Source organism: Canis lupus, chromosome 15, assembly GCF_048164855.1.
Source record: "Canis lupus baileyi chromosome 15, mCanLup2.hap1, whole genome shotgun sequence".
Classification (NCBI taxonomy): domain Eukaryota; kingdom Metazoa; phylum Chordata; class Mammalia; order Carnivora; family Canidae; genus Canis; species Canis lupus.
Genome location: NC_132852.1, coordinates 34603461 through 34618578, shown reverse-complemented (window position 1 = coordinate 34618578; position 15118 = coordinate 34603461). Strand labels below are relative to the sequence as shown.

The 15118-nt window shown below is 37.1% G+C and overlaps 1 protein-coding gene across 8 annotated transcripts in view; it reads left to right on the top strand.

The window, feature by feature from the left end:
• The window catches only part of NSD3 (nuclear receptor binding SET domain protein 3), a 123803-nt gene that overhangs the window by 54587 nt on the left and 54098 nt on the right, over positions 1–15118 (top strand). For all 8 annotated transcript variants that reach the window (XM_072776472.1, XM_072776477.1, XM_072776476.1 and 5 more), the window contains exons 3-6: positions 4567–4638; positions 5513–5675; positions 12618–12772; positions 14309–14824. In XM_072776472.1, the coding sequence (XP_072632573.1) occupies positions 4567–4638; positions 5513–5675; positions 12618–12772; positions 14309–14824 (906 nt within the window). The remainder of the gene's footprint in view (positions 1–4566; positions 4639–5512; positions 5676–12617; positions 12773–14308; positions 14825–15118) is intronic.

The window sequence follows — 15118 nt, the reverse complement described above, 5'->3', positions numbered from 1 at the left end:
TTCTGCCAGTTTTGATGCAGTTTGTTGTAATAAATCTCTTGAATTTTAATAAAAATACTAGGCCAAGTTTTTTAAAAGGAATATTTTGGATGATGTAATTTTAGTTGTTCTCAACATATTTTTTTCCTGTTTAAGAAACTTCTTGTTATTCTTTCCTGGAATATAGGTCTTTCTGTATGGAGTCAACTAAAAATGTAAAAGAGATATAAACTCATAAAATCAAAAGTTTAAAACTAAGGAGAGCTAACTCACTGTCATCTTTTTCTCTGAGGCTCTCTTCCTAAAGCAACACTATTAGTACCAGAAAAGGTATCTTTTGTCCTTACTTGATTTTAATCTCCTTTAAGCTTATCTATCTTTTGAACGACTAAAGGAAAATGGATGTTATACCCAGAAGTATTTTATCTGTTGGCATTTTCTGACTAATTTTTCTTGACCCCTAAGCATTTGACTTCCATTGACCACATTATGTTGTCTTAAAAACTTCTCCCCTTAACTGGTGTTTGTGATACTGTGCTATCTGTTGGTTTATCTCCTTAACCTTTCTTTTGGGCTCAAGTCATAGGCACCTCTAAATGGTACTGGATGTTTCTCCCATCCAAATACTAATCAGGCCCAGGATGCCTGGGCGGCTCGGTGGTTGAGCATCTGCCTTTGGCTCAGGACTGGCTCAGGACGTGATCCTGGAGTCCCAGGATCCAGTCCTGCTCAGGCTCCCTGCAGGAAGCCTGCCTCTCCCTCTGCCTTTGTCGCTACCTCTCTCTCTGTGTCTGTCTTTCATGAATAAGTACATAAAATCTTTAAAAAGAATTAAATTAGGGGATCCCTGGGTGGCTCAGTGGTTTGGCGCCTGCCTTTGGCCCAGGGTGCAATCCTGGAGTCCCGGGATTGAGTCCCACGTCGGGCTCCTGGTATGGAGCCTGTTTCTCCCTCTGCCTGTGTCTCTCTCTGTCTCTCTATGTCTGTCATAAATGAATAAGTAAAAAATCTTTAAAAAAAAAAGGAATTAAATTAAAAATACTAACTAGGCCCAACTCTGCTTAGCTTCTGAGATCAGATAAGATTGGGCGCATTTCAGGGTGGTATGGCTGTAGACTAAATGCCTATTCGATATTTCTATTTTGCTCATGCATTAGCATACTTTACAATGTATGTTATATTTGCTTTCTATCATCACAGCATCCTTATTCAACTTCCTTTTACTTGTGTAGTCTTAAAAGCTTAGAATAATAAATCTTAGGCTTTTTTCTCTCCCTTGCCATTGTTTTCCTTTTAAGATGACTGTGTAAACAACTTCAGTTCTGTGAAAGTGATTTTAACAGTATTTCATACTAGCCTGAAGGAAAAGCGAACATTCTGGAACAAACCAAAAAAAGATAAGACATTTGAATAATAAAAAGTTTTGAAGGAAATCCTGTCTTTAATCCAGAAAGGGAAAAATGTTAATGGACTTCAGACCATTCTTACAATAATAGTAGAATTCTCTTGTTTGGTAAAGATGAGTCACTCCTTATCTATCTGCCCTCAAAAGGAGTTACAGAGATCCCTTACCACCCAGACATCATGAAGATTGAATGTGTGGAGGAGGATGACTCTGATGTGTATTTGCCTCAAGTGGCCTTGTCTTCCTGTGGTAGCTTGAGAATGAGAAGTTGAGGTGATTGAAGTGAAGCTACCCAAAAGGCCTATGCAAATGGGGACAGGATTTGCAGACTGCTTAATTATCATACTAGCGATCTGGAAAACAGTTTTCATTTGAACATAGATTTTTCCTTCCTTGCTCAATGAGTGTGTCCTATTAGATTGCATAATCATGGTACTACCACATGACACATCTGACAGGAAATTTTGTGCCCATCAACAAGTTACTACTACCAAGTTTTTCACCTGGGCTATTTTCAGTATTTTCACCCACCTAATTAAACATTCTGTTTTCCCTCCTGCTCCTTTCCAAAATAATTCTCCATGTAATAGCTAACATGAAAAAAAAAATAGCTAACATGATCTTTTTGAAACATAAATCATTGTCTGTTATTTCTCTCATCCTCTTTGGTGGCGTTTTAGTACCCTTAATATAAAAGACTTGAATATACTTACAGAGCCCTTGGAATGTAACCTGCCTCCCCACTTTCATCTTGTAACCTCTGTCTTCTCTGGGCAGTTAAGTTAGTTGTAATGGCCTTCCTGAAATTTCCACTTTTTAAGCCCCAGGAACTTCACACATGCCATGCCTTTTTTCTGGAATGTTCTCCTGTCCACATTTTACTAGACTAATTATTCTTCCTTTGATGCTCAGATTATATTATATTTTCTTAGAGAGGCCTTTCCTGGCCTTCATATTTAGAGATACACACCCCTCTATTATTTGTCTTTCATACATTTAGATTGTATATGTTTTTGTTTGTTTAATGTCTGTCTATCCTACCCAACCATAAGCTTTTTGAGGTGAGGGATCAAATCTATGTGTTTCATTATTGCATAGTCACCTAGAGCAGTGCCTGGAAAGTCATAGGCACTGTTGAATAAATGATTGAGACTTGGGTTTTGGATATTAGTCTGGCTCATCATTTCCTAATAGTTATGGGCCTTTCTACAACTTTTTTATTTAATAAAACTTTGTTTTTACTGTTTTTACAACAGTGTCTTGAATTAATTGAGAATTTTAAGTAACTTTTAGAATTACTCATATTTTTAAATTGGAATTAAGATTTAACTTGATGGATAAAGCTCTCTATACCACCTAGATTGAGTTCTGTTTTTTTTTTTTTTTTAATGTTTTATTTATTTATTCATGAGAGACACAGGCAGAGGGAGAAGCAGACTCTATGCAGGGAGCCCGACGTGGGACTCGATCCTGGGTCTCCAGGATCAGGCCCTGGGCTGAAGGCAGATGCCAAACCGCTGAGCCACCCGGGGATCCCTGAATTCTGTTCTTTGAAAAGTTTTATGTTTTAAGTTTTTTTTAAGATTTTATTTATTAGAGTGCACACATGCACATAAGCAGCAGGGAAGGGCTGGGAGAGAGGGACAAGCAGACTCCCCGCTGAGCAGGGAACCCAACATGGGGGTCAATTCCAGGACCCTGAGATCATGACCTGAGCCACCCAGGTGCCCTGACAAGTGAGAAGTTTTAAAAAGTCTTTTAAATTATAAACATAATCTGCATTTTACAGAAAATACAAATAACACAAAAATGTCGATCTTCCTTCACTATTTCCTTAATTTCATTCCCCAAAGATAGCTATTCTTCTTAATCTGGTGTAAAATGTATTGAATACTTTTCAAAGCATATATAGGCTTTTTTAAAATAAAAAATTGAAAAAAAAATAAAAAATTGAAGGTGTTGATAGACATAGATTACTGACATGAAATAATGCTATACTTACCATCGTCTGCTTAGATTTTCTCTTTTTTTTTTTTTTTAAAGATTTCATTTATTTATTCATGAGAGACACACAGAAAGAGAGAGAGAGAGAGAGAGAGAGGCAGAGAGAGAAGCAGGCTCCCTACAGGGAACCTGATGTGGGACTTGATCCCAGGACACTGGGATCACGCCCTGGGCTGAAGGCAGGAGCCAAACCGCTGAGCCACCCAGGGACCCCCAATTTTCTCATTTTGTTTTCTGTAGATAGTTTTCTTAAAATATAATTGCCTGAATGAAGAGTGACATATTTTGAATTTTGACAGATACTTCTAAATAGCCTTCCCAAAGGGTTGTAGAAATTAATTTTTAAGTAATGTATTTGTGGGTTTTATGATTAGAAAAGTAATGTTTATCATAGACAATTTGAAAATTCAGAAAACCACCAAAAAAATCACTTTTTCCATAACCTGGTGGTATTCTTCTAATTTTTCTTTCTATGCATATAAAAAAATATATATATTTTCCCGAGATCACAATCATACTATACAAACTGCTTTGCAATTTGCTCTTTTTAAACAACGTTATATTATTATTTTCCCATGGCATTTTTTTTTCAGAAGATTTTATTTTTAAGTAATCTCTGCACCCAGTGTGGGGCTTGAATGCACAAACCTGAGATCAAGAGCCACATGCTCTACCAGCTGAGCTAGCCAGGCACCCTTTCCATGTGATTTTAAAATTTATTTATGTTACTTCACTATCTAGTCATACTGTAACTTACTATACTAATTTAAATTACTGGACATCTAGATTGTTTTCTAATATTTGCTCCTATAAATAGGACTAGTGTGCATATCTTTGTGTGTGTGTGTATATATTTATACCTCTCAATTCCAAATTATGTCTTAGTAGCAATCTCAGAGTGCTCGTTTTTCTGCACCCTATTAGTTTAAAAAACAACAACAGTCAACAAATTAAATTTTAAAAGTAAAAGAAATGAGAGATACAGCTATGGAGTGGAATGGAACATGAGTTTAAGACATAGCATCATGTACTGCATTAGTTGTATTCTTACAATCTACATTATTAAGTTAATAAATGTCCTTTATTCTCTTTGCTATTTAGTTTTGGTTCTTTTTGTATATGTTACTATTCTTTGGTTGGCTCCATTTTGTTCTTTTTATCTATACATTTTCACCTAGAGACCAAATGAGAGGGTTGACACTGTGTCAGAAAAACCAAGAGAAGAGCCAGTACCTAAAGAGGAACCCCCGGTGAGTTGCTGTATTGAATACTGTCTAACCAGGTATGGATGGCATAAGGAGGTATAAGCAGGGTAATTAAATTATAACACATTTCATATATACTATTACAGTTCTATATTTCTGGATTTCAGAAATTATACTGAAATAAATCTTGGTGCTTGTTTTACTCAGCCATTAGAAATGACAAATACCCACCATTTGCTTCGACGTGGATGGAACTGGAGGGTATTATGCGGATTGAAATAAGTCAATCGGAGAAGGACAAACATTATATGGTCTCATTCATTTGGGGAATATAAAAAATAGTGAAAGGGAATAAAGGGGAAAGGAGAAAAAAATGAGTGGGAAATATCAGAGAGGGAGACAGAACATGAGAGACTCCTAACTCTGGGAAACGAACAAGGGGTGGTGGAAAGGGAGGTGGGCGGGGGGTGGGGGTGACTGGGTGACGGGCACTGAGGGGGGCACTTGATGGGATGAGCACTGGGTGTTAGGCTATATATTGGCAAATTGAACTACAGTAAAAAAAAAAAGAAAAGAAAAAAGGTAGATACTTCCAGTGAATTATTTTTCTTTTCAAAACTGTGACCACTTTTTCTTATTGAAGTATGACTGACATATATAAATGACCACTTTATGATGGATTATGTGCGTTCTCAAGATGCCTTATCAATAATAATAAGACATCAGTCCTATTTTCAATATTTGGAGTGGGGCTTATTATTTTCCTTCTCTTCCTTTTGTCTAGTTATGGTTAGATATCAGGGAAGGTATAATTGAAGATAAATTTTACATGGTTAGCATGTTTAATGTACTTTGTTCATAGTTTCTTTTTCTTTTTTTTACTTTCTTTGCTGATGAAGTTTTGTGACCTTTCTTATAGGTTCAGCCAATATTATCTTCTGTTCCAACAACAGAAGTGTCTGCTGGTGTTAAGTTCCAGGTTGGCGATCTTGTTTGGTCTAAGGTGGGAACCTATCCTTGGTGGCCTTGCATGGTTTCAAGTGATCCCCAGCTCGAGGTTCATACCAAAATTAATACAAGAGGTAATTATAAAGGCATAAATAGATATTAAAGAAAAGGCTGGGGAAAAATGGAATCTTAATTGTTGTATACAATTATAAGGATATGCACATAAGGGGCACCTGGGGGCTCAATTGGTTAAGCATATGACTCTTGATTTCAGCTCATAGTCTCATGGATCATGGGATCGAGTCCTGCATCAGGCTCCACACTCAGCAGGGAGTCTGCTTGAGGGTTCTCTCCATCTGCCCCTCCCCCCACTCATGCTCTCTTTCTCTCTCTCTAAGGTAAATAAATAACTTTTTTTTAAAAAGAGAAAGAATATGCACATGATATATAATCTGACACAAAAATACCAATTTTTAATAACCAGTGATAGAATTAGGGTCATCCTAATAGGCAGTAAGCCTCTACAACTGAGATAGTCCTTGTTTCCCCTTATAACACCCTACATTTATTTTATAATTTCTTCTTTACTTCTTTAAAAACCATTATCTGACTGACATCTCATATGAATTCCAAAAGAAAGCAGTTGGGTAAGTAATAAGATGTCTTACGTGAGTTTAGTGGGCATTTGGGTCACATTTCCATTGTACACTTTATTTCATCATTGACTCCTATGAGTAGTAATTTTTTACCGACACAAGTGCTTTTCATCCTGATAAAATTTTCAGGGTGTTTTTCCCTCCACTCTGTTTTTGAATATGTAAATTTTTCTGGCATATCCGTATAAATTCAGTGCAACATGGACCTACAGCTTGAATCTAGCATTTAGCATAGAATTTTACCTTAGGAAAAAAAAAAAGAATTTTACCTTAGGAATATTAATAAATGTTAAGAAAAGATGTTTTCTAATTTTTTTCCGTGGGTTTGTCTGAAACATGTGGATTAGATTTCTGAGATTCTAACACTTGGAATGGACTTGCTTAGTTAGCCAGGGGAAGTTTTGAGCTTGGAATTTATTTCTGGATATTTGCTTTGTGAACTCTTGTTACGTGTTGAGTTCCTTATTGTTTGTGACAACTTTGCTCCTATTTCTTTTTCTTATTTTAAACTTTCTATCTTGCTCCCTGTTCACTATTATGAAGAGAAGAAATGTCTACATAAGTCATGCAAGTCAGATTTGTGACAAGATCAGCCAGATCTGTAACTTTTTATACTACATAGTCAATAATCTGTGCTGATACAGAAGGCAATTATCTGTCATTATAACCTGCTAATTAAAGATTGGGTAACTGGAAGCATCAATGGGGCATAAGGAAAAAAAAAAACCAGCATTGTTGAATGTCTACCTTCACGTAAGGCACTGTGTTAAGCAATTCTCTTGAATGTTTTATGCATTCCACATAGCAGCAACACTATGAAGTAGACACTGTTATTATCCTTGTGTTTTGAATAAGTAAATAGAGTTGCAGAGGGACCTTATTCCATAACCTCCATACTTTAACATACTATATATTAAAAAGAAAATAATTGAATTCACCTAGTCATAATAAGGTTGGGGAAGGCAGTCCTAGTTCTTTCATTTATTATTCCTTACTGAAGATGTTGGACTAATAATCTCTGAAATACCTTGCAGGTTTAATAATCTATGATTCTGTGGATGGGAGAAGAAAGGGACAAGTATTTCCCAAAGGATCAAGCCTTTTTTTTTTTTAAGTTTTTATTTTAGTTCCAGGTAACAAACAGTGTTATATTAGTTTCAGGTGTACAGTATAGTGACTCAGCACTTACATACATCATCCTGTGCTCATGACAAGTGCCCTCCTTAATCCCTATCACCTATTTAACCGATCCCCACCCACCTCCTCTCTGATAACCATCAGATTGTTCTCTATAATTGAGTCTGTTTCTTGATTTGTCTCTCTCATTTTTTCCCTTTGTTTGTTAAATTCCACATCTGAGTGAAATCATATGGTATCTGACTTTTTTCACTTAGCATTATACTCTCTAGCTTCATCCATGTTGTTGCAAATGGTAAGACTCCATTCTTTTTATGGATGAGTAATATTCCATTGTATATACATACTGCATCTTCTTTATCCATTCATTCATCAATTGGTGGACACTTCAGCTGCTTCTATATCTTAGATATTAGAAATAATTTGGCTGTAACATAAGGGTGCATGTATCCCTTTGAGTTAGAATTTTTCTGTTCTTTGGGTACATACCCAGTAGTGCAGTGGCTGGATCATAAGGTAGTTCTGTTTTTAACTTTTTGAGGAACCTCCTTACTGTTTTCCACAGTGGCTGCACCAGTTGCATTTTCACCAACAGTGCAGGATGGTTCCCCTTTCTCCACATCCTTGTCAACAACTGTTGTTTCTTATGCTGTTGATTTTAGTCATTCTGACAGGTGTGAGGTGATATCTCATTGTAGTTTCAGTTTGCATTTCCCTGATGATCAGTAATGAGCATCTTTTCATGTTTCTGTTAGGACCAAGCCTTCTTAAATAAAATAATCCACATACTTACCTACATCTCTTCAGCGCTCTAAGGTATTATATCATGTAAGAGTTGTGGCTCTTCATTGCTCTCCTTAGAAAAGCATGCTTTTGAGATTATATAAAGAGTTTCACTTTTTTTTTTATTTATTCATGAGAGACCCAGAGAGAGAGAGAGAGAGAGAGAGAGAGGCAGAGACACAGGCAGAGGGAGAAGCAGGCTCCATGCAGGGAGCCTGATGTGGGACTTGATCCTGGGTCTCCAGGATCACGCCCTGGACTGAAGGTGGCGCTTAAACGGCTGAGCCACCGGGGCTGCCCACTTTTTTTTTTTTTTTTAAAGATTTTTATTTATTCATGAGAATACACAGAGAGGAGAGAGAGAGGCAGAGATGCAGGCAGAAGGAGGAGCAGGCTCCATGCAGGGTGCCTGATGTGGAACTCGATCTCGGGTCCCCAGGATCAAGCCCTGGGCTGAAGGCGGTGCTAAACCGCTGAGCCACCTGGGCTGCCCAAGAGTTTCACTTTCTTTTTTTCTTTTTCTTTTCTTTTCTTTTATTTTTTTAAGAGTTTCACATTTAATGACTTTATGAAAACCTTTTTATGGGATATAAGTGAAACCACAATTTATGCTGCATCTGTATTTCAAAGGAAGTACTTAAATTTAGTTTTAGGAATTAATCTCATTTGGTCTGGAATTTCCTAGGCAGTCTCCTACTTTTTTCCAGTCTGGATCTGCTTTTTACCCTTCTCTTTTGGCCTATCTGAATCGTCTTGGATTCCTCCACGACCAGTTATACATTACTCTATTAGCCTGAGATTTTTTTTGTAGAAAAAAGAAAAGTGTTTTTCAAACTATGGTAAAGGATCTATTTTTGTTCTATTTTTAAAAATTTCCAATCCACCATGGACCAATATTTATATAAACTACAATAGAAGTAACTATTAGAGGGGATCCCTGGGTGGCTCAGCAGTTTGGTGCCTGCCTTTGGCCCAGGGCGCGATCCTGGAGTCCTGGGATCGAGTCCCACACCGGGCTCCCGGCATGGAGCCTGCTTCTCCCTCCTCCTGTGTCTCTGCCTCTTTATCTCTCTCTCTCTGTGTGTCTATCATAAATAAAAATAAATACATAAATAAATCTTAAAAAAAAAAAAAGAAGAAGTAACTATTAGAAAAATGAAAGGCCTCTCCCTGGGGCTTAAAAAAAAAAAAACATGGTACAAGATCCCTGATCGTTTGCCTGGATGTCATGGCAATGTCAAATTATCATAATTTCTAAATGCTTACTGTGCTTATTTTGTCATAAACTGGCTTCTTTTGGGAACCACACTTAGAGAGTAGCACTGTTCTAGAGCAGCAGTTCTCAGATATTTGTTCCCAGAACCCTTTTAACTCTTACTATTTGAAGACTCTAAAAAGCTTTTGTTTACATGGGTTATATCTATTACTATTTATTTTAATTTGGAAATTAAAACTAAGAGAATTTTAAAATATTTACTGATTAATATAAAAATAATCCATTATGTTTTTTTATAAAAAATAACTATTTTCTCAAACAAAAATATTAATGAGGGATCCCTGGGTGGCGCAGCGGTTTGGCGCCTGCCTTTGGCCCAGGGCACGATCCTGGAGACCTGGGATCGAATCCCACGTCGGGCTCCCGATGCATGGAGCCTGCTTCTCCCTCTGCCTGTGTCTCTGCCTCTCTCTCTCTCTCTCTCTCTCTCTGTGACTATCATAAAATAAATAAACATTTTTAAAAAAATTAATGAGAAGAACAGTATCATTTACCTCATTGAAGATCTCTTTAATGTCTGGCTTAAGTGAAGTTACTAGATTCTTATATCTGCTTCTATATTCGATCTGTTATGATTTGGGGTTTTTTGGTTTAATTATTTGAAGATAATCTGGCTTCAGGCAGATGTGTAGTTGAAAAGGGATAGTGTATTTTAATAGCCTTTTGAGGTAATTGTGGATATATTTCTTTGATATTACACTAAAACTCAACAAGTGGTAGGTTAGTTGCAATACAGAATATGAAATCATATCCATAAACTTTTTGTACTTTGTTACATTGGAATCCATTGGTTCTGTCTTGCAGTTTGAGTGAATCTTTTACCTTTCATGATTTTGTAATTTTGTATATTGGCCATTTAAAAAATACTGGTTTGGGGGTGCCTGGGTGGCTCAGTCAAGCATCTGGCTTCAGCATAGGTCATGAACTCAGGATCCTGGGATTGAGCCCCGCCCCTGTGGGGCTCCACACTAAGCCACTAAGCACAGACTATGCTTATATTCTCCCCTCAACCCCTTGGAGGCACACTTTCTCTCTCTCAAATAAATCTTAAAAAAATAAAAATTGGTTTTATGAAGTGAGACTTATATTCCAAATGTGGACACGTTCCTCTAGTTTTTTTGTTTTGTTTTTGTTTTTGTCTTTAGATCAAGAGTACACTGGGGGGTGGAGTAGAGGGGGCACAGGGAGAGAGAATCTCAAGCAGGCTCCACACCCAGTTGTTTTGACTGACCACACAGGGGCCCCATCCTCTATACATATTTTAAAAATCACATTAGTTTATATGACCAGTTATTTCATCAGAAAATCTTTGATTATTGAGAAGTTGGAAGACTCATAGGGGTAGATACTAGTTTTCCAAAATTCTAATTTTAGCTTGAAAGATCAAATTTTATCTTTGACAACAAATACTGTCAGTTGATTTGCTTGAAATAGCAAACTTGCTAAGTTTGTTTTTAAGGAAATACCTGCCAGATGGTCAAGTTCAAATAATCATAGTTTTTCTTTCAGTCATTCTTTTTTTTTTCCTTTAAGATTTTATTTACTTATTCATGTGAGAGAGAGAGGCAGTAACCCAGGTAGAGGGAGAAGCAGGCTCCATGCAGGGAGCCCGATGTGGGACTTGATCCGGGGACTCCAGGATCATGCCCTGGGCTGAAGGCAGGGGCTAAACTGCTGAGCCACCCAGGGATCCTCGTCAGTCATTCTTTCAAATAAAAATGATGTTTTATGAAAAAGTGGCTAGTGATTTTGCAACTTAAACAATCATACAAGTACTTTTTCTCAAGATAACTGTTATACTTCAGTGTGTAAAAGTGCTTTATGCATACTTCTCATTTCATCATGTAGAATATTAAAAGACAGTGTCCAAAGGTTGAAAGTTAATGAAATTAATCATTCTTACCACTTCAACAAGGACATTAAATAAAACTGGCTTTTGTTTTATTTTAGCTGCCAGTGTATGACTGTGAAGAATGTGATACTAGTATAGTTTGGTGTCAATCACTTTTTATTTGTGCTAACATGCCAGCAGTCTTATCCACCATTGTTCTTGCAGTATGAAGTGCAAATGCCAACACAGTGAAAAGACAATAGCATCTTGGTATTATTATGAAGATAGTTTTGACCTCACAGGACCCCTGAGAGAGTCAGTGACCTCTTCTCCACCCCAAATCTGTATAGCTCACTTTCATATAGACAGAAAAGCAATTCAACTAATACTTTTAAAGTCCAAGAATAGGGGATCCCTGGGTGGCTCAGCAGTTTAGCGCCTGCCTTTGGCCCGGGGCACGATCCTGGAATCCCGGGATCAAGTCCCATGTCGGGCTCCCGGCATGGAGCCTGCTTCTCCCTCCTGTGTCTCTGCCCCTCTCTCTCTCTTTCTATGTCTATCATTAAAAAATTTTTTTTAATTAATTAAAAAAAATAAAGTCCAAGAATATATGTCATACATTTTAAAAGATTTTATTTAGGGATCCCTGGGTGGCGCAGCGGTTTGGTGCCTGCCTTTGGCCCAGGGTGCGATCCTGGAGACCCGGGATTGAATCCCACATCGGGCTCCCGGTGCATGGAGCCTGCTTCTCCCTCTGCCTGTGTCTCTGCCTCTCTCTCTCTCTCTCTCTATCATAAATAAATAAATTTTAAAAAATTAAAAAAAAGAAAAGATTTATTTATTTATTTATTTATTTATTTATTTATTTATTTATTTAAAAGAGAGTGCTTGCATATGAGTAGGGGGAGGAGCAAAGGGAGAGGAAGAAGCAGGCTCCCTGTTGAGCAGGGAGCCTGATGTGGGGCTCTATCCTAGGACCTTGGGGGGGACCATGACCTGAACCAAAAGCAGATGCTCAACTGACTGAGCTACCCAGTGCCCCTGTTACACACTTTTTTTTAAAGGAAAAACTATTTACCTCTTCCTAGACTTGTTTGCAAAAATGTTTGAGACAAGTAAAAATAAGTTGTGTAACCTGGGTAACAAATCTGATAATTAGCAGAATTTCTGATTTTCTTTTTCTTAAAAATTGTGGAACTAATTTTAATCATTTGGGAGTGATATTTTACAGTAACTATTATGTAATTGGCAGTGTATTCTATCTTTGGACAGTCCAAAGTGTACAAATTTTAATAGGAGTAATGCTAGGGAACTTGGCTTGGATTCATGTCTTTGGCAGTGTATATGTGAATGCTTATTTTCTGAAATGGTTAATAAGAACTTTTGCTTACAGGTGCCCGGGAATATCACGTCCAGTTTTTTAGCAACCAGCCAGAGAGGGCATGGGTTCATGAAAAGCGAGTACGAGAGTATAAAGGTCATAAACAGTATGAAGAATTATTGGCTGAAGCAACCAAACAAGCCAGCAATCACTCTGAGAAACAAAAGGTATCTGACAACATATTAACATTACCAATCGAACATGGTTTTTATAGGACTTAATAATTTAGTAGAAGTTTTCATACTTGAATTTAGACAGCTGTTAGGATGATTTATTATTTTAACCTAAGTTCAGTTTTAATAATTTATTGTAAGTATGTCAATAAGTTTTATATTTCATATAAACAACATTAGAATACTGTTAAAAACTTGAACTCTGCTTAATGCAACATTGGATTCTATTTTTGAATTGAATTAATGTATGTAAGACTAGTACATGCTAGTAAAATGTGGATTTTGCCAGGGAGTTTAATTCATTTTCCTATTTCAGTATCTTTCCATAATATCCTTTATTCTTACTTGGTAAAATTGTTTTGTAGAAGTAAAGTTTCTAAGATATTTAGTGAACACCTACTGTGAGACAGGTGTATTTTAAGCATTTTAGGTATATTAATTCATTTAATCTTCATAACAACTTAAGTGGTGTAGATATTATTATTCCTATTTCTACAGATGAAGAAATTAAGACACAGACAGGTTAAGTAACTGGTTTAGCCAAGGTTACACTTAGTGATGGAACCAAGAGATATCTTTGTGGTAGTGGATATTTTAGAATTATGACATCAACTCCTGATAATCTTTCTGGTTGACATTTTTAAACTCAACTAATTTTAGGATGAGTCTCTTGTGATTCAGAAATTTGTCATATTTTTACACTTTAAAAGCCAAATTTTATCACAGACTATTTTAATTAATTTTATCAGATACCATTTGACAGACTTATACATCAGTGTTTTACATATACTGCCCCTTCTCATAGTTTCATAGCTAATTTTGGGCTGCTTCTGTCCAAGCTTCTGGATAATTCCTGATGGCTTTGGTCATCTCACATACTTTCATTCAAAGTCTTCTTATCTGTCTTACCAACTTGCCAGATTGTCTTACTTGTCAAAAGTCTTCTGATCAACAATGTTAGAGACCTATGGAAACTGATTCAGGTTTAATTTTCTCTCATACATTTTTTCTTTCCTATGTCTTGTCAACTTTCATTTGTTCCTCCAGGCTCTCTCCTTCCTCTTCATCCTGCCTCCATTTACATTATGGTACAAACTACCAGCACCACTTTAAATGCTGACTGTGCCATTTGGTTTGGTTGTGATCTCTGCAGCACCTCTGAGCTTTAGGGTATCATTTTTAATGTGAGTGTTTTATTAGCCACTGAGAATAATGGTTCTGTAATCTCTCTTCCCTTTGCCCTCATTATTGCTGTTTTTTTTATGAACATTATGCGAGAGGGATGGCTCCCTCTTTGAGGGACTTGTCCAGCAGAGTGGTCAACAAAAAAGGATATATAAGAGAGAGTAGACCTGCATATCATCAGATAGTAATATCAACTATCAGAGTTGGGGAGTTAGAACATTTCAGGTATTTGACTAAAGATATTTATGCCACGTGCAAAGGTGACAGGATCAATGGGAAGTCATAGTGGTTTAAATGTACAAATTAGGTTAAAGGGTATCTGATAGTGCTTATGTATTTTTTTAGATTCGGAAACCCCGACCTCAGAGAGAACGTGCTCAGTGGGATATTGGCATTGCCCATGCAGAGAAGGCATTGAAAATGACCCGAGAAGAAAGAATAGAACAGTATACTTTTATCTATATTGATAAACAGCCTGAGGAGGCTTTGTCCCAAGGGAAAAAGAATGTTGCTTCCAAAGCCGAAGTTAAGAAAACCCGAAGACCAAGGTCAGTGCTGAATACCCAGCTGGAACAGACCAATGCAGGTGAGGTGGCCTCCTCGCTCTCAAGTACTGAAATTCGGAGACAGAGCCAAAGGCGGCACACAAGTGTGGAAGAGGAAGAACCACCTCCTGTTAAAATAGCCTGGAAAACGGCCGCCGCAAGGAAATCTTTACCAGCTTCTATTACAATGCACAAAGGGAGCCTGGATTTGCAGAAGTGTAACATGTCTCCAGTCGTGAAGATTGAACAAGTGTTTGCTCTTCAGAATGCTACAGGAGATGGGAAATTTATTGATCAGTTTGTTTATTCTACGAAGGTACCTCCTTTTTTCATGGGTGTTTTGGGGGAACAGTATTTAATAAGTAGGCAACCTTGGCACTTAAAACCCACAAACAGCACAAAGTCATAATTTAAATATCTTTTTATCTGCTGCACGGGAAATGTTCAGTTTTCTGTTTAAGAGGGGGTAAAACAGGCAAAAAGGCTATGTTTTCCTTTTTTTTCCCTCTTTTGTAATATCCCCATCTGTAATAGATTATCTTGAGCTGTGCAGCCAAAATTGAGCTTAGCTCCTTAAAGCTGTGGAAAAAAACTCGGCAATTTGCCTGTT